Here is a 25,575-nt window from a genome sequence, read left to right as displayed (position 1 = left end):
AGTGCATCATATGTACTTTTTGCTATGTCGTCTCTATTTGTGCCTCGCATCATGAGCAGTCCGAAGTGACAACTTGCTTGTGACTGATCCCCGGAAAAACCCTCCCTAGGTTGGTGTCCCAGAAGGATCGTGGGCACTTCGTAAAAACAGTGATGTGCTCTGATAAAGGTCATGGAACGCGGAATAATTCGTCGTTCCTTCTTTTGTCCTTATTCACTTTTGTTTCCCCGGTTTCCTCGGATAAAAAATAAAATAATAAACGTAATACACAGTTCTGCTGTTTCAGTTTTATCAAGAAAACCTCAATTGAAAATGTTTTATCAATTTATATTATTAATCATTCATAATACAATCCCAAAATATATATCGCACGGGGAGAAAACGCCTTTGCAAATGTGGTGAGCTTTTGTCCGGCTTCGACGCTGAATGGGTGAGCTTATGTCCGGTGAGCGTTTGTCCGGTGAGCGTTTGTCCGGTGAGCTTTTGTCCGCGCTCCGTCGCCCATACGGCTATCACTACTATGATACGGAGCATTACCTTCCAAAGCCTAACCATGATTTATTTTAACAGCGTTTATTTTTAGGACGTGTATTTTTAAACGGTTTATTTCAGAAAATGGATTTCGAAGGGTGGAATTTTAAGCGTGGATTTGTTAATGTTTTATTTTAAAAGATTTATTTCGGCGTACAGCCACCTTAGCTGCCGTCTCACTTTCTAGACGTCTCTGTTTCCATTAAATCTGCGAAACTAGTTAGATATCTATACAAGAAGCCTACCGACAAACGACAGTATCATCATTTCAGTAGCCACCACTCGAACAGCCAGAAACGTAAGATTCATTTTGGACAACTAACACGCGTTAAACGAATTTGCTCAAATACAGAGGAATTCCCTCAACATGCCAACGAGATCAGAGACGACTTCATAAAGAATGATTGTCCTGATAACCTCATAAATAATGCCCTCTCTAGAGCTATGACCCTAGATAGAGAAACCTTACTGTCCCGGGAGCCCAAGAAAGCACATAATAATAGTTTTTCTTTCATCACTCCTTATAATCGCGCGCTTAGTAACGCTAGACTCATCTTCAAACGTCACCTTAACATACTTCACGCCGACGACAAACTTCTAGAATTTTTCCCTAATGACCCTGGTATCACATTCCGCAGGTCATGCAATATTCGTGATCTACTCACTTCGTCCCTACGCAACCAAGGTACCCCCGGCTGCGCACCCTGCAAAGGCTCTCGTTGCCAAACCTGATATTTTATTGCTCCATCCACCTCGATCTCTAGCGCTGCTAACGATTTTAAGTTCACAATTAGACAAACCTTACATTGTAATTCCTTCAACCTTTGTTGCATGATTGCGTGCAAACTATGTAACAAACAATATGTCGGCGAAACTCGCAACACTATCCGCGAAAGATTCTATGGGCACAAATCGGATATCTTAATAACCGCTCGACCCCAGTCGTGCCGCTCGACCCCTGTTACATGTTAACCTCCCGGGGCATCACTCATCTACTTATTACCATCTTGGAACCCGGTTACAATAGTGACATCAAACGAAAAAACCGAGAATACTATTTCATTTCAAAATTCGCAACCTTGCAACCGCACGGCATCAACGTGTATGGCGGCTCGCTGCATCCCCCACTTTAAACTGTGAATTTCCTTCTTTCTTTTGTTCTTGTTTCTTGCATGTACGGCCCGCATTACAGGTATGCAATTTTTCACAGTTTACATTATGTTGCCCAAACAGTAAACCAAGCACTCCGCACCATTTTCCCAGAGCCTGGAAGCCCTTCCCCTGTGTCCATTCATATGTTGTCGTACGTTATCTGTATGTCTGCCGGAACTTGTCTAGCCATCTCCTTCGTAGTACATTTATTTGTATTATTATCAACCCTCGCCCTCTACTCTTTTGGGACTTCGGTTTGATATATTCTTGACTATTTGTAGCAGGTCCTCAAACCTTAAGAAGTGCAGCCTACTGCACGAAAGTCTCGTTTTTCGCAAATTAAACTGTTTAACGCTCTCAACCGTTTTACTTACTTTATCTCTTGTGAATCGTTAGCGCCGGAAACTTGCTCATTGTTTTTTCTCGTTCTACAGTAATAACGACATTAGTTAAGAATATCAACACAAGGGCTGCATTTGTGACGTTGCTGAGTCAAGTATATAGAGATGTCTAAGATTTATCTGATATAGATATGTGAGGAGATAGCAGGCCGTTTGGCACCTGCGACAGAAGTGACCGCGTGAGCACAAACGTACTGAGAGGGCCGTGTATCAGTGCTCACCTATCCGCATGACCCTCTTCCGCTCTCGGATTTTAGCCCCCGTTGACTTGGTCTTTCCGCACTATATTTCTCGCGAAGTCTCAGAACAGAGTTCTCGACATCTCCCCGCTCGCAGACCCATATCTCCAATTTCTTTCCCTCTCGTTTTCTAATGTTGTCATTCTTGGCAATGTTATCGCCTAATAGTGTAAAACTTATTGCAGTTTGATTGCGCAAACATTTACTTTGTAATCACTTTTATCACCAACCTTGCAGCCTCGAGGAGTGCAGAAGAATGACAATTTGGTCCTGCTACTCGATCCCGCGAATCAGCAACGGCGGACAGCGCGAAGTGCCCAGAACTCGTCGAAAGGAGGAGTGCAGTACACTGGTACGTTGAGAGAAAGTCACGTATATTATTAAACACACTATGTTCCCTCTCCTCCGTGGTAGTAGCATTGGACTGGCAAGTGTAGCAACCGGTTAAGCTACGTCCACTTATTTTTCACTTAGGGCGAACAAATTTAGATGTATTGAACAAAAGGGAGGGGGGAATATAGGTTTATTGCAAAACAAAACAAAAAACACGAAAGAGGGGAAAGGTTGAACAAAAGGAATTCATATTTGGCTTCAAAAAAAGTGTATCAAAGAGTACTGGAACTTTTCGAGCGTTGTGCTGTTTCGTATGGTTGCCTGGCAGATTGCATTGCTCCATGCAGTTCATGTAGAATGGCTTTTTTTTTCTGATCAAACCCTTGTTTTTGATATGCTTCAGATATACTGAGCAGTAAAGAGGACATGCAGATCGTCACCATTCGAAAGCCAAGATCTACCAATGCTGTCCCAGGAACGGAAAAATGCGAACTCGGCATTGTGGGTAGGTTTACGGTGCACTGATGCACTATCCCTAGCTGAAGGGAGGGCATTATAAGCAGTGCTGCTTTAGACTGCATTGTTGATCGAAGATGTTGATCGCGGTTGTTGTCCGCGCGACCCATCGTAGCCCGACCCATACGACCACCTACACAGACATGGACATACGCAGAGCTCCCAGCTCTGTGGCAGTGGCTCCGGCAGTAGCTCAATATGGAATTTGGTGCCAGCTCCCACTGTTCATTATCACGTGATCTGCGTAAACCACGACAATGTGAGGTGTGTCATAGGTAATGTTTCGAGGAGGAAGATCGTAGTGCGCAGACAATGCGCAGACCACGCGCCGGGCGAGCGACGATTGCAATGGCCATTTCTGGGTACGCGTATGCGCATGCCCAGCCACTTCTGGCTGCGGCCGCCATGTTTGTTGGCATGAAAACATGTTGTAGGCTATGTGGCGAGTTGGCGAAGCTTCTTCTTGCAATACCTGTAATGGGTCAACTGTAGAAACATGAAAGGCATGAATGTCGGTGTATGGTTATTCCGCTTCCCACTCTAAAAGCATTACCGAAAGAAGCGGTAGCTTTGCATTCGCGCCGTTGGGCCCATGAAGAAACATTGTTAGACGCCGACGAAGAACTCATGTGTCACACTTTCCGTCCCCAACATGTTTCTCTTTGCCGGTGTTTGCGCACGCGCTTTGAAGCTTCTCGCAATGCCTGTAATGTGTTGCGTCGAAACGTACGAGCGTCGCCATGATAGTTGGCATGAAAACATGGCGTGTTATGAATATGCCTTACTAACAAGTTTTCGAGTGAGTGGCTTTTTGCGGCGTATCACGTGTTGTGTGCTTCCACAGGAGCAGGTTATGCCAATCAAAACAAATGTTATGCTGGTATGTCCTCAAAAAATGCAAGCTACGCCAACGTGGTGTTAATTTTTCACAATTGCTTCGTCGTCTTCTCATGATGTCGTCTCTCGCCGCCAGGGGCGGCGCGTATATGGAAATGGTCCATTTTGATGATAATATGCTAGGAGATCATCATCATGAGTACGAGTAGATATCTCCTACCCCCAGTGTTGCTCTTCATCAGGCTCTCCCATAGGCGACTTCCGTATGTCCAGATCGTTAGCTCTAGTAGTTGGTTGTGGGATAACCAACAATGTCAACGAAGAAGGCGGCATCAATATACCAGGTGTCTTTAATCCTTTATTGAGTTATTATATAAAGAAGCTATAGCAGAATTCATTTCTTGCAGTTTATCTCTACGACCAGGCGGTCATCCTCTCGAAGAAAGTATGCAGCCACAAGATGAATAATTGCCTAAAATTCATTTATTAACTCGTTAATTAGGGCATTTCGGACAAGAGCGAAATAGCAGAATGAACTAAGACTATTCCAGTTGAAAGTCATACCAGTTGCATATTTTCTTCGATGGGATGTCCGCTGGCCGTAGAACCCAGCTGCAACAACGACGTCTATGATACCCTCATAGCTTTTTTATAAAATTTCTGTAAAAAAATAATCTGTAAAAAAATAAAAAATAACTTGTTGAATTGTGATCGAATCAGCAATTTCTCAAGGAATTCGCAATGCACGGACCATATGCAGCGTACGAGTCAGTAGAGTACAAGGAAGGCAAGAAATTATAAAGAGCCGCTCCAAGATCTGCAGGAAGAAAGCGCTGAAGCTACTGGTCGTCGTGATTACTGTGGGGAACGATAAGCGCCATATCTCACGACGAATGCAACGCTGAGTTGTCGATACAAAATATTGTGTTAAAGGCGTGTGCTGGTTAAGGATAGTGAATGATTGCTGCCTTCCCCGAATGACGAAACCCCGGAAGTGCTTAACGGACGTGCAGGAGGCGTGTTTATCTCCGAAGGCAGCTTGAACTGGGTTGCATTTCTCAGAGAAGATTGTTAAGTGGCCGTTGATGCGTAGTCAAGGCAGCTCCCACCGTAGCGCTGGAGACGTCGAGTAGAGGTGGAGGTGGATGCGTAGTTTTGCAGATGCAAGCGCGTGCTTTACCTGCCGGAAAGCTTGTTTCGCTTTGACACTAGTCAGCATATGTAGCTTCCTCTCCACAGTTGACGACAGGTCAAAGAGAAATCAAGAAGGTCCATAAAAAATCATTCCAAGCCTAAACCAAGTGGCGCTTCTTGTTGTCATTGTTGCAGGAATCGACTGAGCATATCTTCGCGCAGAAAGGAACAACCTCCTTAGGAGTTTTAGTGGCCGAGGCAGACTTACCCACCATATAGTTGGGGGACTACCGGAGAAGCGTATGAATGGCTTGGCTGAAGGAATAATCTGTCAGAAAAGAAGACTATCATGCTCATGGACGGTAGCGTTTGTCAATCTTCTTATTTAAAAGCGATAAAACCCCAGTGCAGGGGACACAAAGCGACAACACAGACGAAGCACTGACTGACAAACAACTTTAATGGCAGGGACGCATCTTAATCGCTTTATCGCTTTTAAATGTACCACCAAACAGCCCGGTTTTTATCGCTTTTTAATCTTCTTATGCTGCTCAGCGTCTGATGGCCAGTCTCGGGGAAAATGTCAGACAGTGGTAATGTGCAGTTACGCAGCTCGGGTGTATCCTATTTTCTTGGGCTATATGCTTTTTCCCAATTTTCCCATAACATCCGCAATCAGGGAAGCAATAGAATGTAATTTACGCATTGAGGTTTCGCCTTGGACGCATAGCAATATTCTATCTGTCTCTATATAAATCAAGTGCAGCACAATTAATGTGCACATCTCGTCAAGCGTGCAAATCTTTGTTACATTACCTGCAATGCTCCAGGTCACACTGGACTGTTTAAGAACGTTCCTCAGCCGCTCATAACACTGCTTGTCAGACATTCTGAACTCGTGGCTGCACATCGGCCTAAACATACGCTGCTGAACTCATGATGCGTCTTACGCCTGTGTGCCAAAATCTATGACCATAAATCATCCCTGCCCGCGTAGTTCGTGCTTGCCGTTGGATGCCTTCATAGAATCCACATAGACTTAGTTGGACCCGTTCAGCCGCCAATAGTTTCCGCCACATCTTGCCTGGGGGCAACCGTCTCACAGGACGCTCAACGCCGATAGCCGTCTAGCCAGCGCCGCTGGCCGCCGAAAGAGAGTGTAGCCGTAGCCGTCCGTCGAGGCTTCATTGAGAGTGGACGATAACTTTATGTCATCGTTTTTCGGGACCTCTCTACCCTGCTTGGAACAATATTCTTTCCTGGCACTACATGTCGAGACATCGTCAGGAAAAGTGTTCAGCGCTTCCTGCGTCACCCAAGACCGCACTGCATGGCGCAGCGTCAGAAAGGAAATATTTCTCACAACTGTTGCGATATTCGTGCTGGCGTTCCTAAGGCTTAGTACGGCTGGAATTAGTGCAGAGGTATTACCGCCAATTCTTCGTCCTATAATATCAGTTTTTCGCAGGCGACAGGATTGGACCGGCACTGGACACTGCTATCAACAACCCACAGGGTCTCATCACACTACCATCGGGATGTGGGGAGCAAACTATGTCGAAGTTGGCCCCCACACTGTACGTCTACGGATATCTTAAAGCGTCGCATAGCATAACGGATGCTGTGGAGAACACAGTCCTTGATTACATCAGGAGAGGTGGGTGTATCACCTCTATTATTATTGGTTGTGTTACCCGAGTTTGTAGCAGTGACAACTTGAACTTAACTTCAACGATGGCACTTGACGACAAGGCAGCAAATGGCGGTGGCGAAGATCGAGCCTACTCCCTCTGATTATCGCTGACAGCACACCGTGAATGGCAGTCAGAAATATGAGGATTGGGTTCCTGCCACTGTCCTTGAGACCATTGCTTGGGAGTTGATGAGGAGGGGTTGGAACACTTTGATAGATGCGGTTCATTACACCATGGATACATTCTACTGCACCCCAGAATACTGAGGAAAAAAGAATTATTCTTCTACAAGTCTCACTTAGCGAGATACAAGACCTTAAACACACTCCCGATCAAAGCTCAGGTGTAACAGGGCTCTGAGTTGCGTTCATTCCCATTGACAGATCTAAGCACGTGACTTCTCGTACGGTGCATCACTGGTGGCGGCGAGGGCTGTGATGTCACTGCCGCATCCGTTTCAGGAAGCGGTTCCATCACCACTACCACCCACCACCGCATAAGTTTCAGTATTCGCGGTGCCCATTTTCTCCGCTTCTATTAACCTCTCGCTGTGAAATTTTGAATGCAGATTCGTCTTTTATGTTTATTTAGGGTAACCTCGGAGCTGGGATGACCTGTCGCAACCCATTTAACTGTAGCGGCGACGTCGTCGCAATTACACCAGCTCGTTTGCATGATCCGGATATGTTCTACGTTCTTCGTGCTAATTGTCGATTCAGCAACTGCAGTTTTTGTTGACTTCAAAGTTTTGGGAGAAGCCGCTTTCGTTTAAGTGGTATGCAACACCCAAAGTTTTTCAAACACGGAACATCACACGTTGCACAATGTACACAAGAATTAGCCCGCCTGAAGCGCATGAACCAGGTATCGTATCCTCGAAGACTTCAGGGGAAGGTTACGTGTATTAATGTGAAATTATGTTAGCATACAATATAACGTGTCGAAGTAACGCATTTTCATTACCGGAAATTATCGCGTCAACGCATGATCATTAAAAAAAAAGCAAGAAAAAAGAAAAAGATTAGCAACATATAGATCTTTTCCTTGAGTTTGAGGGGCACGAAGAGGACAAGGCTCAAGTCTTGTGTCTAGCGTTGTCCACTTCGTGGTCCTCAAACTCAAGCAAATGTTACGTCTTTCTATACGGTACACCAGCTCGCTTGCACCATTGTAATTTGCTCATCAGTATAGAAACTGAGCAGAAATAATTTACGCTATTTTTCCTCCATCAAACTTAACCGACAAACGACACGATTTAACCGTGCAAATCTAATATAATAATATCGCCTCGCAGTACCTCCCATGGACACAGTAACCTGTGTGATTATTAAGCCACATGAAGACACGCAATAATGCCCTGTAACTTTGCCCTAAAGGGGGCCTGCATCCAACAAGAAAATGCCGACACATATTTGAACCTGATTAACACAACATACGGAACGAAATGTGTTTGTGCATTGCTCAGTGTCAAACAGGTACTGTCTACCTTGCCACTGGTTGCCTTAATACCAGCATCTCGTAAAAGCAAGGCTAGGCGCGTATTCAGGTGCTTTGATGTCTGCTATCGTTACATGATGTTGGTTAACGAGGAAATATAGCGTTCCCCAGACACGCTTGAGGGAACAACTGTTTCTGATGAATTTTGTATTGCAGGATATAACAATATGCTCACTTACCGGAAGCAGGACGGGTCATTTGGAATCTTCACGACATCGCCGTCGAACCTATGGTAAAACGCTTGTTTTTTGACTGTGGGTTGCATCTGTTGAGTTCCTGCTCCCGAAGTGAAATATATAGTCTGCGTAGTATAGAGGTGTGCGCCGCCCCGCTACGCCGTCGTCGGCTTGCAATTTGTGGTTGCCGCTGCCTGGTCGCTTCAATCGGCGCGCCGCTGTGGGAGAACGAACTACACTTACACTTTGACATCACATTTGACATTTGACATTTGAAATTACACTTTGACCGCTCGAGCCAGGCTCCGGTGAGAGCTAGCGGTGCGTGCTGTTGCGAACCCTCCAGCTGGTAGCGTCGCCGGTCCCGAACATCCAGGCAGGAAGATAGACACAGGCCAAGAGCAGGACGAAAGTGAACGTGCTTTTTACATACTGCACAGCAAGAGTGAACGTGTTAAAAAGTGGACCACACGTGGCTGCTTAAGTAGCCGCTTGTCGGGGAAACCAGGCCGATCCGGAGTCGGTTCTCAGAAAACGACCTTGGTCAGGCTTGAAAATCCTCGAAGAATGGGCAGCTTGAGAGTGTGCTAAGGTGGCTGCCCGAGCCCGGCGAGGTGCCCAAAATGGCTAGTTGACAAGTTGTTGACCTATGAAGTTCGAGTCATAACAACTCGTCGCCGTCCTCGGTAGATCTTGGATGGCACTACAGTTCAACCGTGAAGACCTGAGAAGATCCGGATGTCGCACTTTGTGCCATTTCTTTGCAACAAGGTGGGGTGCCACACTCTATGAAGACACTGAAGTCAAGATCCCAGGGCTTCCAGCTTTGGCAGTCCTCGACCCAGCTGTGCGGTAGATGTCAGGTGGTTCTTTCCGTATCCCGTTTTGATGGTGCATGTGTAGACCAAGAAACAGCTGCTTTGCTTCGAGGCGGAGTAGAGGACGGCTTGGAACTGCCGGAAGAACACTTCAACGGAGCAAACAGACAACAGAACCAGAAACCACGAGCCTCAATCCACAGCGTAGCGGCGAATCCGCTTCACCATCACTTAATCAAGATTAACCACTCATATACGAACATGTATAAACGCATTCCTAACATTTCACAGGAAACAAACACAATTTTGTGAACACGTAGGACGATATAATTTCAAAAGAAAATACTCCATTTCTCTACCCCCTTTCCAAAGTGTACACTTTCCGAAGGGGTTAGAACACAACACGATAAATTCAAAAATGCAGATTGTCTCATCTGCATCATCTTGCCACAACCCTATGACAGACACCCCCAGACACCGCGAGGGGCAAGATGAGGCGCGCTGTGGTAATGAACTATACAAATTAGTCTTTGCAGTTGAAGTAAACAAAGCCAAACCCGTGGGTCTCCACACAATCCCTGTGAGCCCACTGCCCAGCACGCACCGCCCACATGCTGCGCAATGAATCCATTTAGAACACGGTGCTTGTTAGCTCCACAGTAAACCGCAAACAAGGCAACGCCAGTCTGATGTGTTGCTTTTGCGTGCGTTTCTTCTTTGCTGGAATTATTGTAGGAAAGAGCCAAATTTGCTGGATAATCCCAGGTAATATGCAAAAAAGAAATATCTGAGGAACAAACATAAAAGCATGACTTATCCGTTTCTAAGTTACATTAAATTGTCACGTCTTGCTCCGTACATATCATCGGGTGAATTAATTTTTCCGATCAACACCGGAAAACCAAGAGTGTCTATATTTCGCATGTATCTAAATGAGTGAATAAAGAAATTGAATGTGGACTTACATTGGCTGAGTAAGCCTGCGAAACCCTGCTGCACAGATGACAATAAAAGGGACTACAGAAAATCGCGCCTTTTTAGCGAGTCTTTACATTTCAGGCAGAACTAGCTGATTTTTTTTTCTCTCTCTCTTCAACGCATACACCTATCCGGACAATTCTCACGTACAATAAAGCGGACATGCACAGCCACCAATGAGTGAACTTTCAAGCAGATGGAACAACGTGTTTCTGAGACAGGCGGCGTCGAGCGAAAATTGTCGCAGCTTGCCCCTGTCTCATCTTGCCCCACCTTACCTTATATTCACTTCTACAATGGCATTGAAGTTGGTAATACAATGATAGCTACAGTGGTAATTTGCCAGTCTTCCTGCTGAATATGCGGGTCTCCCTCTCTCTCCGACGATGAAACTCTTTTATCATCATGATTGAAATAAACTCATTTTGTGAGTGCACAAAGGCATGTTTTCGCATTTTGTTCAGCGATTACCATTGTATCAGGGTATAGTCGAGCAAACCTTTTAACAGAATGGGTAAGTCTAAAATGCGCTTCCTGTCTGTGACAAAAACGTGATGAAGGAGTGAAGTGAACACTACTTGGCTAAAGCTCCCTACAGATGAATATTGTTGATCGCATATTTTCCCCCAGCGTTTCTTCTATTTTTGACATGATTACAAAACCTCGCTGTATTTTGCCTTTTATACTACCGCTTTTGTCGCAAAATGTTCATCAGCTGCAACCAACTGTCGTGCTGGCATAGAAAAGCCGTAATTTGGGTAGCTGAAGCCATCCTCGGAGTCTAAGCTTCAGTGTCTTCTGGCACGTAGCCTTCGTGTGTGTCCGGGCGTGCCAAGAACAGCGGATACTTGTTTGGTCATGGCAGAAGCGAGAGAGACTCCGCTTGCTATCCAGCGCTTTAATGAGACCAGCCGTCACTATCTCCTTTGTTGGCCCATCACCGGCGGCTCCCTTTACTGCTGAAGCTTTCCCGTCCCAGGAATAACAAGTTCCGGTCCTCCATTCAACAGCTGAAGCCTGACCTGCCATGTTTTCAAGTTGAGCCCCAGGCGCGTTCAACTCCACCTTGGACCCTCCCTCTACCATCTGCTTCGCTATTTGTTCCCGGGCTGCACAGAAAGGATGATGTCGCTACAGGTGTGTCCAGGGCGCTCACACTGGATATTATGAGCAAGCTGTATGCAGGCTTTACTCCTGTTTTTTTTTTTTTTTTCGGATATCTGGTCCGCAAAAACCAGCTCTGCATGCGCCTATATTATTCCATCCGAAGATATAACTGGTATCTCCCGTCTCTCGCATCCGACGTGGTCAACATGTGCTGAGCTGCATGCTTTGCTGTTTGCCATGAGCAAGATCCTGCAGTGTTCAGCTCGGCCATGGGTCTTTTACATAGACTCGGAGGCTGGTCTCCAGTGCCTCGCAACAATGGTCATTCGCGGTCCTCTCATGTCCATTGTTGCTGACGTGCTTGAAACTTACAAGGAGCTGCTGGAACTGGGACACTGCATAGTATTACAGTGGGTACCTGTTCATGTCGGCGTACCTGGCAATGAAGAGGCCGACCGGGCTGCCATACGGTGCCATCAGATATCTTCAGCCCACTCTATCGTCTTTCCCAAAGGTGATCGTCAGGCCCTCGTCCGTGCTCTCTCTGCAGACAAGACAACTGGTCTTCCGGATGGACGGGGCCAAACGACCAAACCAAACCGAAACCAAAGGACCCCGTCCCCCCGGAAGATCAGTCTGGAATAGTCTACAAACTACAATGCTAAGACTGTGACACGTGCTACATTGGGGAGACAGGCAGGAAATGGAACACTCGTTTCAAAGAACATAAGCGGGACGTAAAGAGCGCGACGCACGCCACACGGTTTAAGACGGAGTTTACAGAACATTATTGCGACACGGGACATTGTTTTGTCTTCGACAACGCAGTGACCTTGGCTCGAAAACAAAGGTGGGGACCCAGAAAGCTTCTAGAGTCTTGGCACATACGCGGTCACCCCTGGGTTTGTAACAAAAACCGTGGCCCCCTTCCCGAACGATACTCCCATCTGCTTAAATAGCGACCGGTTGTGTAATCTCTCATTCAGTTCGGCACTGATGATGTCCGTCGCATGACGGACGAAACGTCTGAGTAATCCTTGCTATTTTGTTATGTTAAGTCGGAGTTCTCTACTTGTTTGTCTAGAAAAGAATGATACAATCGTTTAATGCATTCAGCTGACAAATGTACATACCGTCATTTCAGCCATCTAGTGCGTTACGAATCTCTAAACTCACACTTCCATGCTGTAGGTTGACTGCATTTGCGATTCGCAACTTCTGCGAGGCGAGGAAGTGGACTATGATTGATGAAAACATCATCACAAGTGGCCTTCAGTACGTGCTGGGAATGCAACAGACTGATGGAAAATTTGTGACAGAGAAAAACGGTCTGAATGCCAATACGTGGGTAAGGACGTTTCTTCCTACGTGGTAACGTCTCGTTTTTTTATTTTGGAGACCTGGTTCACTTGATCCACAAGAGTGCTGCAATGCATAAAATTAGTTCCAAAAATATTTATTCTCGCTGTTGGTTCGGTACTCGAATGATTAAGCAGTGTGTCCATCGACGAAGAAACGGAGCAACTGAAGCGGAAGCTGCTCTGCAGCTCAACCAAGATCGAATGCTTGGTTCGTTAATATCGCAGTCAGGTATGATGCAGACGACAGTGAGCAACATGAATGAGAAAGGTGGTAGAGAAAGGGAATCGTCTGTATGTCGATGTACGCTGATGGACATGCCGTCGTGGTTGATTCCACACCTGAGGGGAAAGGAGGGGACCTCTGATACGTGGATTTTAGGTAAACATGCTAATGTTATGAGTATTAGGCCTAGAGAGCGGCCGACGAGAGTAAACTGTCAAGAATTATGACACATGTCCGTATAAGCTCATCTAGCTCATTTTTAACTCAATAGCGCAGCCACTTTTCCCCAGGGACCCCAGGACTCCGGTTCTCACTGAAAAACACAGACGATTGCCGGTTTCCATTTTGTCTCGAAAATCGACGGAATTTGCGTTTCAAAACAAAAGGTCCAAACTCTTTCAGGAGTGCTCCAAAACTATGAATCTTCTGCTTGCGGGTGAATATACGAGCTTTACGGGCTTCGCAGTTTCAGTAGCCCATCGTGAACTCGTAACAGCAGCATATTTCCTGAAAATGGGGTAGACCACTCCGCCGAGTCGAAACACTCCGTACGTTTTTGATATGACTAGAGCAAACCAACCGCAGACAAATATGCTTCAAATAAAAATTATATGCAATAGATCGAAGCCTCAGGATATTACCCAAGCAGCACACCAGTGTTGCACACACGTTAGTCCAATATTGGGAACCAATATTTGCCAATAACGACCCAGTATGGCAATTGCAACCTTGCCCTTATTGAACCAATATTGAGAACCGATTTTGGCCAGCCTGTTTTGCCAATGCCCTGCCAGTGTATCCTCTGTTGGTCCTATGCTGACAAATATAATTTTCCCAGTCAAGTGTTTTCGGCTTTAGGAGCAGTTCTGATCAGTCTTCATAGATATAGTTAACTGAATTTATTAATATATATTATGTTACATGTGCTCGTTGACATTACCTTCCCAAAACAACACAATGACGTTCAGAGGACGTCCTACGGATATACGCGCCTACATGCAATGTCAGGCTTCCGCAAATTCGAGAGTCCTGCACACCTCTGAATCGGAATGGACGGTGAGGTGTGTAAGTTTGAATACATGCACACCAAATCTCGAAGTGATGAATTGCTTGGAGTATTAACTCACCATCAATATAACGTATCTGTTTCTTACCATTTTTATTTTGATACATTCAGTAGACACATCGAAAATTTCATTTGCCCAAAAACACAAGACTGTCCTATGGATATATCTGGTATGTCCGAAACCGGATATTCGGATATGCTATAAATAAGGTTCCGCGCTCTCGATGTTTATTTTTGGGCGGATTCGGCGTATGTTTTTCGATATTTATTGATCTTCGCGAAATCGAAGTTTTTCGATGTTTTTCCTTGCGTGCACATGGTTTACCCGACAAGTATCGGCGAATGCCAATTACAATGTAATTTCAATGCTGTGCGTGTCTAACGCTGCTTGGTAGGAGGACTGACCTGCTGAGTATCAGAATATGTTAAGAACATGTCCAAATGTAAGTCCCTCTAAGAAACAGCTGCTGCCTTTCACTAATTAGTCGAGTTCTATAAGTGCTGTAAGAAACAACCGGAAGGAATTTGTTCACCTTGTTCGTTAGGATGATGCTTCAGATTCGTGTGCGCCGCGATTGCACGTGCTCCGATATGCGCGCAGCACCTCTTCCGCAGCCCACATTAACTGTCACATGACAATACTTGCGTACCACAACAGCTTCCTTGTGTGAGAGTTCAAAATCTTGATTTTCGTAAACGTAGTCCGAGAATCTTCCTTTTCCTTCCCATCTCGGATGCCGCGGAATGACAGGACCGCCGTACGTGGAAAGTGGAGGTGTATGTACTGTCGTAACCTCTCCACTAAACAATGTAAGGCCAGTGACCGGGATTCTACTTGACGTCACGTCCCTAAAAGGTTCACGAGCGCGGTGGGGCACTTACAATGGCAAAAGAATGATTTTCCGACCAGCACACCCGATCCGGGACAAAAAGGACTGACTCTGGAACACACAATGTGGTCGCAGGTCATCCAAACATAGCAAATTCCAAGAAAAGAAGAGTAATAAAGGAAAGCCTGCTTGGCATGTTGGAATCTTAAGCTGGACATGTACAGCAATCTTTCTGTCATGGTTCCCGGAATGTTCCTCTGAATTCGATGCTTTTCTATTAAACCCGAAAACGCAGAACCCTAGCTCTAAGTAAAGCGTGTGGTCCGTAATATGTACGCTCAGAGGTCCGAGTGAGGGAAACGGGGAGTCCGCAGAGACGTCCGTCGAATATCCGCAGGGGCGATGGGGGTGTGATGAAGAGACGGTTTATGGACGTTGCTGTATTAGCTGTTTTGGGGCATTTATATAGAATTTGGAAATAAACGACAACAGCAGTATGGGATAAAGTAACAAAATATGTATTAAGGAACAAAGTATTCACGCAGGTACAAGGCGGAATCCGAGTTACAAGACTGTTCAATCCTGCAGATGTCCTAACTACTACTGATTAGATGGGGAATAACAGTACTTCTCTGCATGACCACTTACGAACACATTTGTGAGAACTCGCTCCTCGCTCCGGTTACTCCACCAGCCAGCCAACCAAAACAAAGTCAGTGACGGTTAGAACAGATCTGCGGAGAATATGAATAAAGAGACAATTGGTTTACGAGAATAGATGCACCTCTAGAAATAAAAGAATACTTCAAATATGTCTACATAATTTTGCCGTCGTATCCAACACAGCAAGCTGGCGAAATACTTACATTCAGCAGTCTCACGCCAAAGACACAAATGAACCAAGGTAGCCATGCGAGGTAGTTGGTACATACCCATTCGTGGCAAACTTCAGCCAATTGGACGAGGACAAAGGAGAGGCAGGAACTCATGCTGAATAATAATCAGCCTGAGTTGGTGCCTCTACAGCTAGTGTTCTATTTTCACAGCAGTTTCCAAATCTACAGACACTTTTGCAGGAGCCCGATATGAGGCAACTCCACGTGATGTTCAATTTCATTAATTTCGGTACAAAAAGTCTTGTTGTATATTTTTTTGCGACAGCTCGCTCGCGGTCGACCATACTGGCACCTGTGCGCGGCACACACAAACGATTTGGCATCGGATATCAGAAGGGTATCCGTCGGACGTACGAATATGACCACGGATGTTAAGACATTAATCGTACATCCACGGGATATCCTGTGTTGTTGTGGTAGTTTCTCTCTTTTTACAGTTATTCAGTAACGGCCATTATTCTCAACACATAGTCAATATTGGAAGAGCAGAAATATTGGGCAAATATGCCCAGTACCTAGCCAATATTGGTAGATTGTTGTGCTTACTGGGCCATTATACCCAATAAACAGACAATACTGGCTAAATCTTGGGAATGCAGATCCAATATGCATGGGACAAGCTTTGGCAATATTGGACGTCGAGCCAATATTTGACCAAGATTCTGTGCTGTTTGGGTAGGAACTTGTTTTACGCTCCCAACGCCAGTGCCTCATGAAGGAAAATGTTGGTGGATTGCTAACAATAACAACAATATTGATATTATAAGTAGCGACGATTTCGTGGATATAGGCCTATTATGTGAACAGGAGCGCACATTTCTGCGCTACGTGAGGAAGCGTGTCACTTCGCGGAACTTATTCAGGTGGTGACTAGTGAAGTTTGTGAAGCCTGGAAATTCAGTCAGATTGTTGCAAGAAACGTGTATGTAATATTTCAAAGTTGCACCTTTGCGCGGAGATTAGCGACAACGAGAGGTTACCATGCCGGCTTGCGACGATTATGATGTTTTTCTTTTCTTTCTTTTCGCGAAAGGAGGGGAATTTCTTTTAGCTATCTAGGAATATTTTTAGACCCTCGAAAAATTCCGAAATTTTTTACCACGGAAACCTGGGATCCCTGGATATACGTAAATAATCGCCTGTGGTGAAAATTCGCTACACAAACAGTCTTAGTTGCCGCTTGCGTCGATCCCTGTCGTATGAATGTGTGTATGAGTGTGCAAAAATGCAAGTGTGAAAGGAGAATGAGTGAGAGAGAGAGACTGGTTTGTCCCTTCAGATGACGCACCCTGGAAGTCGCTGAGAAGGCGTGTTAGCTTAGCTCAATTGGTAGAGCCCTGGACCGGTAATCCAAAAGATATGGGTTCGAGTCCTACAGCTGGCTAACCTTTTCAGTGACTTTCATCTTTCATCGTTAATTTCTTAGGCAACTTGAGGCCTTGTATGTGATTGTCCCTTCTACGTTGTTCCAGCCTCAGAACATCAGTTATCTCATGTTATCTGAAGTCTTAGTTGCATGCATTTCGCCCACAAGCCTTCTATTGAAGACTGGGGCATGGGGCAACATGCCGTAGCTTCCAGTTTCTACAGTTTCGTTACCTTTCAAGGGAGGCATCCAAGGACCTGTACCACTAACAGCGTACGTGCTAATAACCCTGACGGAGTGCGCAAACGACGGTGTGCAGGTGCGTATTCTCCTATCCTCTTACCGTGTATTCACGCAGGCTACATTTCTCAGAACATTCCACGGAGAGATTCGAAGAACATGTGATGTTTCTGCTGTCACGTGAGCGTTCAACGTCCTGCATTCCCGTGTACAGCTAACACGGTGAATGCTGTGCGGTCGCACAGCGAATACCGCGTTTGCTAAGCGACAATACCGGCCTCGGTGGCTCAGCCAGTAGCGTGTTCGCCTTGTGATCCTGACATCGCGGGTTCGAACCCGGCCGAGGACGCCAGCAACTTGGTGGCAGGGTACAAGTTGCTTAGACACGCCGTCTTTCGCGAGGGACGTTAAATACGGGGTGCTGTATGATGAGCTTTCATCGCACGTTAAAGAACCCTCAGGTGGGCAAAAGCAATCCACAAACCGACCGCCGTGGCGTCGCTCATAATCTCAGTTGTCTCGCGACGTAAACACCTAATTATTAAACTAAATTAAGCGACAATAAAAGGTGGTTATGTCAGAGACCGTCAGAGGGCCAAGAGACGCGGCTCGTGCTTGTAGAAGCTTGATTATCCAGGTTATACGAATCTGACCGTTGAGAAGTGCGTATCCGAAGACTTAGCTGTCCAACTGAAGCTAAACCACTGCGTCAACAATAGCTATTCAAACTATAGGTTATTTTCATCTGCAATACGCTGCAGTATGCATCAGCACCTCTGCAAGTTGTAGCTCTGCAACAAGTTGCTGTTGTTTCGTGTTTATCCAGTCCTAGCTCGATTCACTAAATAATCTTCCAAGGGCCAGCTTCTACATTCCAAGCGCAAGCAGCAGAGGCCATGTTGTTTCCGCGCCACGTCAGCGTCACCTGACGGAGCTCACGATGCCATCTATCGAGCACGCTCCGAAATGTGGTTCCTGCTGTGAGCAGATCCCCATGGTCGATACCTTGACAGCCTTGAGCTCACCCTGACCCCCACTCGCCTTTCGTTTCGACAATACATTGATATGGCCGCACGACAATCACACGTGCTTCTCCAACCACGGCCTCCAGGGCGAGCATTGTTATGTAAGGGTCGATTGACATGATGCAACGTTTTGCTGCAACTCGGTTCCCGCAAGGGTTGCGCGCAACCAAAGTTGCCCCAAATAGGTCCCTTTTACACGGCGACCACCTCGGAATGTCGTAGTGGTCACCGAGCTCGCCAGATGGCGCGAAAAAAACATAATTGTCATCAGTTTCGTCCGATCGCACTGCGACTTTCACCCGTTGCGACTTCTATAATTTTCACTGATCAGTGATAATTTTGTCGTCCCACGTACTGCCGCTGCAACAACTTACACATGGATGTTTCGTCACAGAAATTGCGCATGGCAACCAATCGTTACAATTGGACGCGCTTCGAAGGATGAGCCATGTGTTTGACAGGTTGCACCTAGAGTTGCAGCAGAAATCGCCCGTGGAGCGATCAGCCGTGCAGCTCCTGCAACTCGGGTTGCGCAACCGGGGCCTCGCCGTTCACACGGTGCAACCTGGTGGCGCGCAACTAAAGTTGTATCATGTGAATCGACCCTTAGCTGTCTCTGCTCTTCTACTGGGAATGGCGCTTGTGCCGAAGGGAAACAAAATGGCTTCCCTGTTCGCCTGTGGAGCCCAGTGTCGCTACTCTCAAGCGAAGCTTATTTGGTGACTCCAGTCCTAGCAAAGGAAGAAGTGGGGCCTAATTGAAGGTTAGCGTCTGCTGGCGAGCTGGCAATAACGTTTGTAATATCGCGTGTCGTCTACCAAGTACGGAGTACGCAGTCCCGGCCTCGTGAGAACACCCAACATAAGCACGTTGTGGAATTTCCGCTTCATGAGAAGCTTTCTGTCGTGTCTTCATGTAGAATATGCCGTGGATGTGTCGGTCGCGTGAATACACGGTTATTGGTCATCCTTCCTCTGTACTCCATACTATGTATCTGAACGATGTTTTCATAGATGGGAAACCAAATGACGACTGCAAGAGCCCAGGCGTCAGCATTTCTGGAAAGCAATCTCCGTGCAAGTACAGATCCTTACACGCTAGCCTTATCGGCGTACGCCCTCTCCTTAGCAAATAGCCCAAGGAAGCAGAGTGTTCTTGGATGGCTCAAAGGTGTTGCAAACTACAGAGAAGGTACCCTTTGTCTATTTTTCATACATGTGAATTAACCCCGCCGTCTCGTATTTGACTTTGAGTATATTTCATTTGACAGCTCAGCTGAACGTGTTTGCGCTTCGCCCCACTCATCAAGAGACGGTCTTGCCACTTTAGCGATTCTGTCGCTAAATTTAGCGACTTTTTCCTCGGTTTAGCGACCTTTTTAGCGACTTTCTCCAGCAGATCATGAGATTTTTAGCGACAGTGAAAATGTGAAAAAGCCTGTAAAAAAGCCGGTAGCCGGCTCGTGCAGTATGGGTAAGGGTGCAGTGCAGCAGCAGGCCGCCATGGAGTGGGTTTGAGAGAACGTGGAAACAAGAAACGCGCAATGGCGACGTTAGAGGAAAAGAGGCATGGAAAGCGGTCCATGCATATCGAACATGAGCTTCATTCCTCTGAACAAGCGAGTGAATGTAATACCCCTGTCACACGGGTATTTTCGATCCTGCTCGACCGAACCTGCTTGAACCTAATGCAGATCGGATGGTGCTACACGGCCGCTTCCAAGCAGGATCGAACTTTGATCCTGCTTGACTCAAGACAGTTCCCATAACAGGATTGAGAATTTCAAGACGTCTCGACGGCCGCCATTTGCATCCTCGACCCAGTGAACTGTCATAACTTAAGACGGACATGCGCGCGAAGCTACAAATGATGCTTACATCGGTATACGATAAATTACCACTAATATCGTTGTTATATAGGAAACGCGAAATTAATGAGTTCCGTTTATTCATTTGCACAGGTCAACCATTCAATGCGCATTGAAAGTGGCCGTGTAGCAGCGTCAAAACTCGAGCGTGCTCGGGAAGTTCGATGCAAATCGGATTCGAGAAGGATCGAAATGCCCGTGTGACAGGGGTATAAGTGGGCTGACTAGTCACAGCGGACTAATGGCAGTAGTCCCAAACCACCGCCAACTTCGCCCAGGGACCCTGTGCTACGGGCGGCCTGAGCGCGGACATCCCCTCAAGGGAGCGTCCGTGTCTCAAACGTAAACGTGCGCGCCCTCGGCCAATGGCTGCGCGTCTCGAAGCTCGAAGGGGATTCGGCTTGATTCCTCGTAGCATGAGGAAGAAGCTTGCACGACAGGGCTTCATTTCCGCTTCCGACGGGTGTCGCCTGTTACTTTGGTAGTGCCTGTTCTGCTTGCGTTTGACTTGCAAACTTGATATCAGTCTAGTGTACCGATGGCTTCACGTGCACAATACAGTGCAGAGGAGAGGGAGGCGTTTTTATTACTGGTAAACATACAGGGGTCATTGAAAACAAAAATACCACCCGGTGCGAAAGCCTGGGCGCAGTTAGCCAGGGAGTTAGACAACAACTACTACTTTGTTCTAAGATAACGAATGGGGAGTTTAATGGCCAGAGGCGATTCTCTATCCCATTGATGGTGGTGATGTGGGGAATGAAATAATGAGCGGCCCTAGGAGACTTTCCCGAGGTGCATCCCTGTTTGTAGTCATTACGAGTCTTCAATACCCGGTTGTGCACCTAATTCCACATAATACAACATTGCATTTTTTTCTTCAAATTTCAAATTTATTTCTGTTACGTATCCATACATACACAGAACAGATGCAAAGGAGTGAACGAGCCTGTGGAAATGAGCTCGCAGTCCTTGCTGTCATATCACTCTCTTCTTTCGTGTTTACAATCTGCTATTTGACACTTCTTGAATTCGTAATCTCACTCTTTTTCTCTCATGTAACCTAATGTAATATCCCCCTTTCTGTTGCATTTTAAAGCCGTCACTGAGTGCAGTAACTAAAGTTTTTTTTTTTCGGTATTATGGTCGCGAACAAATCAAACTAGGTTTCATAGGTTCACGTTACCAGTCTTACTATGGGGTTCCAGGGTCGGAGCTTCACTAAGTCTAGAATGTCCGAGGGATTTTAGACAGCGTGCGACAGCTACCTTAATGACATTTCTTGTGGACATTGCAGCACATCTAACTTTCTAGGCTTACTGATTTCTATTTTAATGTTTTGGAGTAGCCGGCTCCTGTGTTTTGTAGGAGCCACCATCTTCTACTTTTTTTTCCTAATTTCAACTCCCACTCCAAGGGTCAGAGCAAAGTGCAGTGCAATTAGAGCACGATATTTCACCGCGTATTTTGTGGTGCGCACCAATAACCGTAACGCCAAACTGTTTAACTGGTGCTGGTGGCAGCATTCTCTAGAACATTGTATTCAGCTAGAAATGCTCCATTTACCCCAAAGGTGTTAATCATACTGTTAGGAAGATACATAATTCGTTCAAGCTACCAATGACAGTAATTTTTGGTATAACTACGCACCTATTTTAAACTTCGCAACTTTTAGCGACGTTTTGTCCAAGTCTGGATTTAGGGAGTGCAAGCAGAAAAAAGTGGCAACTCAGTGCCGAGAGAACGGGGTTTTAGAGCGAAGTTTCCTCTCCGATCGCCTTCCCACTAGCCGGAGCGCGTTTTCGGGATGTTTGCCGCCAGGCACATGCATTTGTTGCGCGATATGGAATATCGGCGAGCCAGAGATCGTGGCCGACCTGCGAAGGTCTGCTCCTGTCCATCTGAAATTATAATCCCCACAACGCATGTTTTGTGTCGGTATAATTCTCAGAGACATTCTTGCCAGTACTACGTTGTAATCCAAAGATGACGCGTCATACAACAGATTGTAAAACTTGAGGCATTGCTAAGTGGGTAAAATCATCCGCGCGTTGACGGCGGCTTCAATAGTGTCCTGAAAACTGGCAGGTGTTGGGTACGAATCCTGTATCATCGGCTGTGTTGTCAGGGGTTTTCCCTAGGTTTTCCGATTGACTTTCCAGGCGAATGTCAGCACAGTTGACCCAGAAGTCGACCCACGATGCATACTAGCCCCCTGTTCCCCATCCCGTCCTGCTGTCGTCTGCCCCTGATCACGTCTGTATGCCGCTCATAGTCGCAGTTGCTAGCACGGAATCAAAAAAATAGCAGACGTCAATTATTGATGCCCTCTTTGTTACTGAAGAAGTATACTCCAAAAAAGCACAAGAAGGTGTAGATGCCCTATTCACTAGAACCTGACGTTTAGATTCCTTATTGCCATAATTTTAAATAAACATCGCTGCGTTCCATAATTGAGCTGATACCCCGCAGAACTCATTGAGCACTCGTACCTACAATGATCCTGGCCTTAGTTCAAACGCAGGTTTGTGTGACGCACACTGTTTTATATTCCTAATGTAGGTGACAACACCCGCCATATTAGCGCCGCCAATACTCCACACAGCATAGAAGCCACGTCTTATGCTATCATGGCATTTATCAACGAGGACGAGGGCCTTCCATACATTAACAGCTACATTAACTGGATGAACCAACAGCTGCAGCCTTCAGGTGCCTTTAAATCAACACAGGTAAGATCACGCCGGTAGGAAGAACATATTCAATAAATGTGAGAACCATGAAGCCGGTGCGAGCCTCCTACATGCTGCGCCCCTAGGGTGGTATGGATGTGATGTACGGATGTGTATGCAAAGTCCACAGGCGTCTCTCGTAATAATAAGGCTCCTGCGGCGTATACCTCATTCGAGCCCCAGTTATTTTGACACATCCGAGCAGAAAAAGTTGAAACGAAAATAGTATAGAAACTCAATGCTTCACATTTCGCACTAGCAAATGTTTGCTTCATATTTGTGAGGTCGCATCAATGCCCCTTTGAAGAGCATAACACTGGTTGAGCGCGTTGTGGTACTAGGTTTCTTCATTCTGACTGCTGTGTTTGTCATGCAGAATAGATTCTACAGTGAAATGAGACAAAATATGTGCCCGTGGCGTTATCACGGTATGCTCCCGCTTCGGTTCTCTTCTTCACGTCTTCTTTTAGTGAAATGACGTGATCGCGGAAAGGCGGCTTACGATGCTATCTATCGAGCACGCTCCGAAACGTTGTTCCTGCTACAAGCGACCAGCGTACCACGGTGAAACCTTGACAGCTTTAGCTCACCTTGGGCCTGCTCTGAACGGTCTCTTTGTCAATATACAGGCTGGCTTTTTGTATATATATAGATTTTTCAAAAAAAAAAAAAGAGAGAGAAAACTACAAGTGCTATAGACATCCTGTTTTCACTTCTATCATCTCTGGGCCGGCGGACGTTCAAGGCCACCTGTTGCTCAACCGTCGAATGACTAATTACCTAAAAATTGTTAATTAACTTTTTAATTATAAAAGCTAGAAGGTCGTCCCAATGAGAACATCTGGTCCCTTCGGTCACTTGATACTGTTACCGTTTTCAAAACAAAAGTACGTTCGATAGATCACCCGCAGAAAAAGATCGCCGGTGATTTTTTTCTTTATTTTGTTCATTGCTCCTCTTCGGGGACGCGTCTTTCCTTCACCTGTCATGTGAGATGGTGAAAGAGCACACTATTGCCTCTTAGGCTGTAGAATGCATCGACTGAATCGACTGTAGAATGAATCCTACATGCACATATTTGTTAGGGTAGACATCTGCAAATGGTTTTCAGGTTATTTTTATCGTTGCTGCGAGTTCAAGCTTCGCCACCATGCACCCTCGCAGTTATGTATTTGATGCACACTTCATACAGCCTCAGTAACTGCCCTGCTTCTTACTTGACTTTTTTAATGATCGCCTGTTCACTTCGGGACAAGTCCGTCATGTGTGTTAACGACAGTTATATGTGTCCCCTCAAACCTACAGAGGACAACGGTTTCTATTTCTATTATGTTTCTATTCTCGTTCAGGACACCGTCGTTGCTTTGCAAGCATTGACGCGCTACGCCATGTTTGCAAAGGAGGGAGACATGGACCTCACATGCGAAGTGACACTCAGCAACGCCAGGGACTTCAACACGACTGTCAGAATCAGGAGGGACAACTCCCACATCCTCCAAAAGGTCCCGGTCAGTAAGACATGTTTCTGCTTCAGATCGTTATACAGACCGACACCATCTGCCTATTACCCGGTCCCGAATGGTGGAAATAGAGGAAGTTTGAACTGACAATTCCAAGTCTATACTCGTGATCTTCAATCTTTCTTATAGGTCACAGGCACGTGTGAGCACATTTTCTTGAATGTGAAAGGGTACGGAACTGCTAACGCCTTCTTTTCCTATTCCTACCGTGAGGAGAAATCTGAAGACGAGCTGTGCAAGGTCAGTTGCAAACAGTCTGTAAACCATCTTGCCCCGTATATTCTAGTTTTTTTTTTCCTAATTGCCATTCTTTAATACGTCATAACATAAGAAATCAGATGTCCCATTAATCATAACAGTCATGCGGTTAGTGTTCCATCAAGAGTTCTGATGCGTGAAGTGGACCCTGACTTTGGCTTCGTCATGCCTTCTCGTGTGCCTCGCCATTTTGCGTCGCTGATACACAGGCTTCGTCTTGGGATTGCATTCACCCCCCAATTCAAGCATCTGATCAGCCGCTCCGACTCTATGCTCTGCTCTCGCTGTGCTGTTTTGGCGGATACCAAGCATGTGCTCCTCGACTGCCATTTTAACACCTCCGAAAGTGCAGCTCCCCTACAGTGTCGCCTGCAGTCGATCACGGCCACACCATTCACATTGGCAACCATTCTCGACCCTTGGTCTAACCAGATCGACCATCGCCAAGCTCTTGAGTATTTCAAGATTTTGCTCCGGGACACTGGTCTGCTCTATGATCTGCCTGCGTACCTGTGTGCTGTGTGCGTGTTTTTGTGTGTTGTGGTTTTGCCTACCGTTCTGATGTCCTACTGACTCCGCTGACTATCGACCCTATTTAGCATCGTTCATCACCTCATCATCAGGACACATCTCATCCTGCACCATTCTGCCATGGGGTAATCGGCCGCACCTTACATGGCAAATTTCCTCATTCATTATCATTAATTTATTTGTGGTTGTTGTTGCGGTCAGTGTACGTATAGGAGGAAACGGTCTCTGTCAAAAGTCCCCCATATTT

The 25,575-nt window shown here is 46.1% G+C and overlaps 1 protein-coding gene across 1 annotated transcript in view; it reads left to right on the top strand.

Annotated features, from left to right (window-relative positions):
- The window catches only part of LOC135385395 (complement C3-like), a 178,998-nt gene that overhangs the window by 121,166 nt on the left and 32,257 nt on the right, over positions 1 to 25,575 (top strand). The window contains exons 27-36 of the mRNA XM_064614685.1: positions 2,561 to 2,675; positions 3,060 to 3,161; positions 6,612 to 6,800; positions 8,491 to 8,566; positions 12,605 to 12,761; positions 17,397 to 17,474; positions 19,434 to 19,611; positions 22,850 to 23,019; positions 24,369 to 24,527; positions 24,669 to 24,779. Coding sequence (XP_064470755.1) covers positions 2,561 to 2,675; positions 3,060 to 3,161; positions 6,612 to 6,800; positions 8,491 to 8,566; positions 12,605 to 12,761; positions 17,397 to 17,474; positions 19,434 to 19,611; positions 22,850 to 23,019; positions 24,369 to 24,527; positions 24,669 to 24,779 — 1,335 coding nt within the window. The remainder of the gene's footprint in view (positions 1 to 2,560; positions 2,676 to 3,059; positions 3,162 to 6,611; positions 6,801 to 8,490; positions 8,567 to 12,604; positions 12,762 to 17,396; positions 17,475 to 19,433; positions 19,612 to 22,849; positions 23,020 to 24,368; positions 24,528 to 24,668; positions 24,780 to 25,575) is intronic.

This window comes from Ornithodoros turicata, chromosome 2, assembly GCF_037126465.1.
Source record: "Ornithodoros turicata isolate Travis chromosome 2, ASM3712646v1, whole genome shotgun sequence".
In the NCBI taxonomy this organism is placed as follows: Eukaryota; Metazoa; Arthropoda; class Arachnida; order Ixodida; family Argasidae; genus Ornithodoros; species Ornithodoros turicata.
This window is presented reverse-complemented; position numbering and strand designations above follow the sequence as displayed.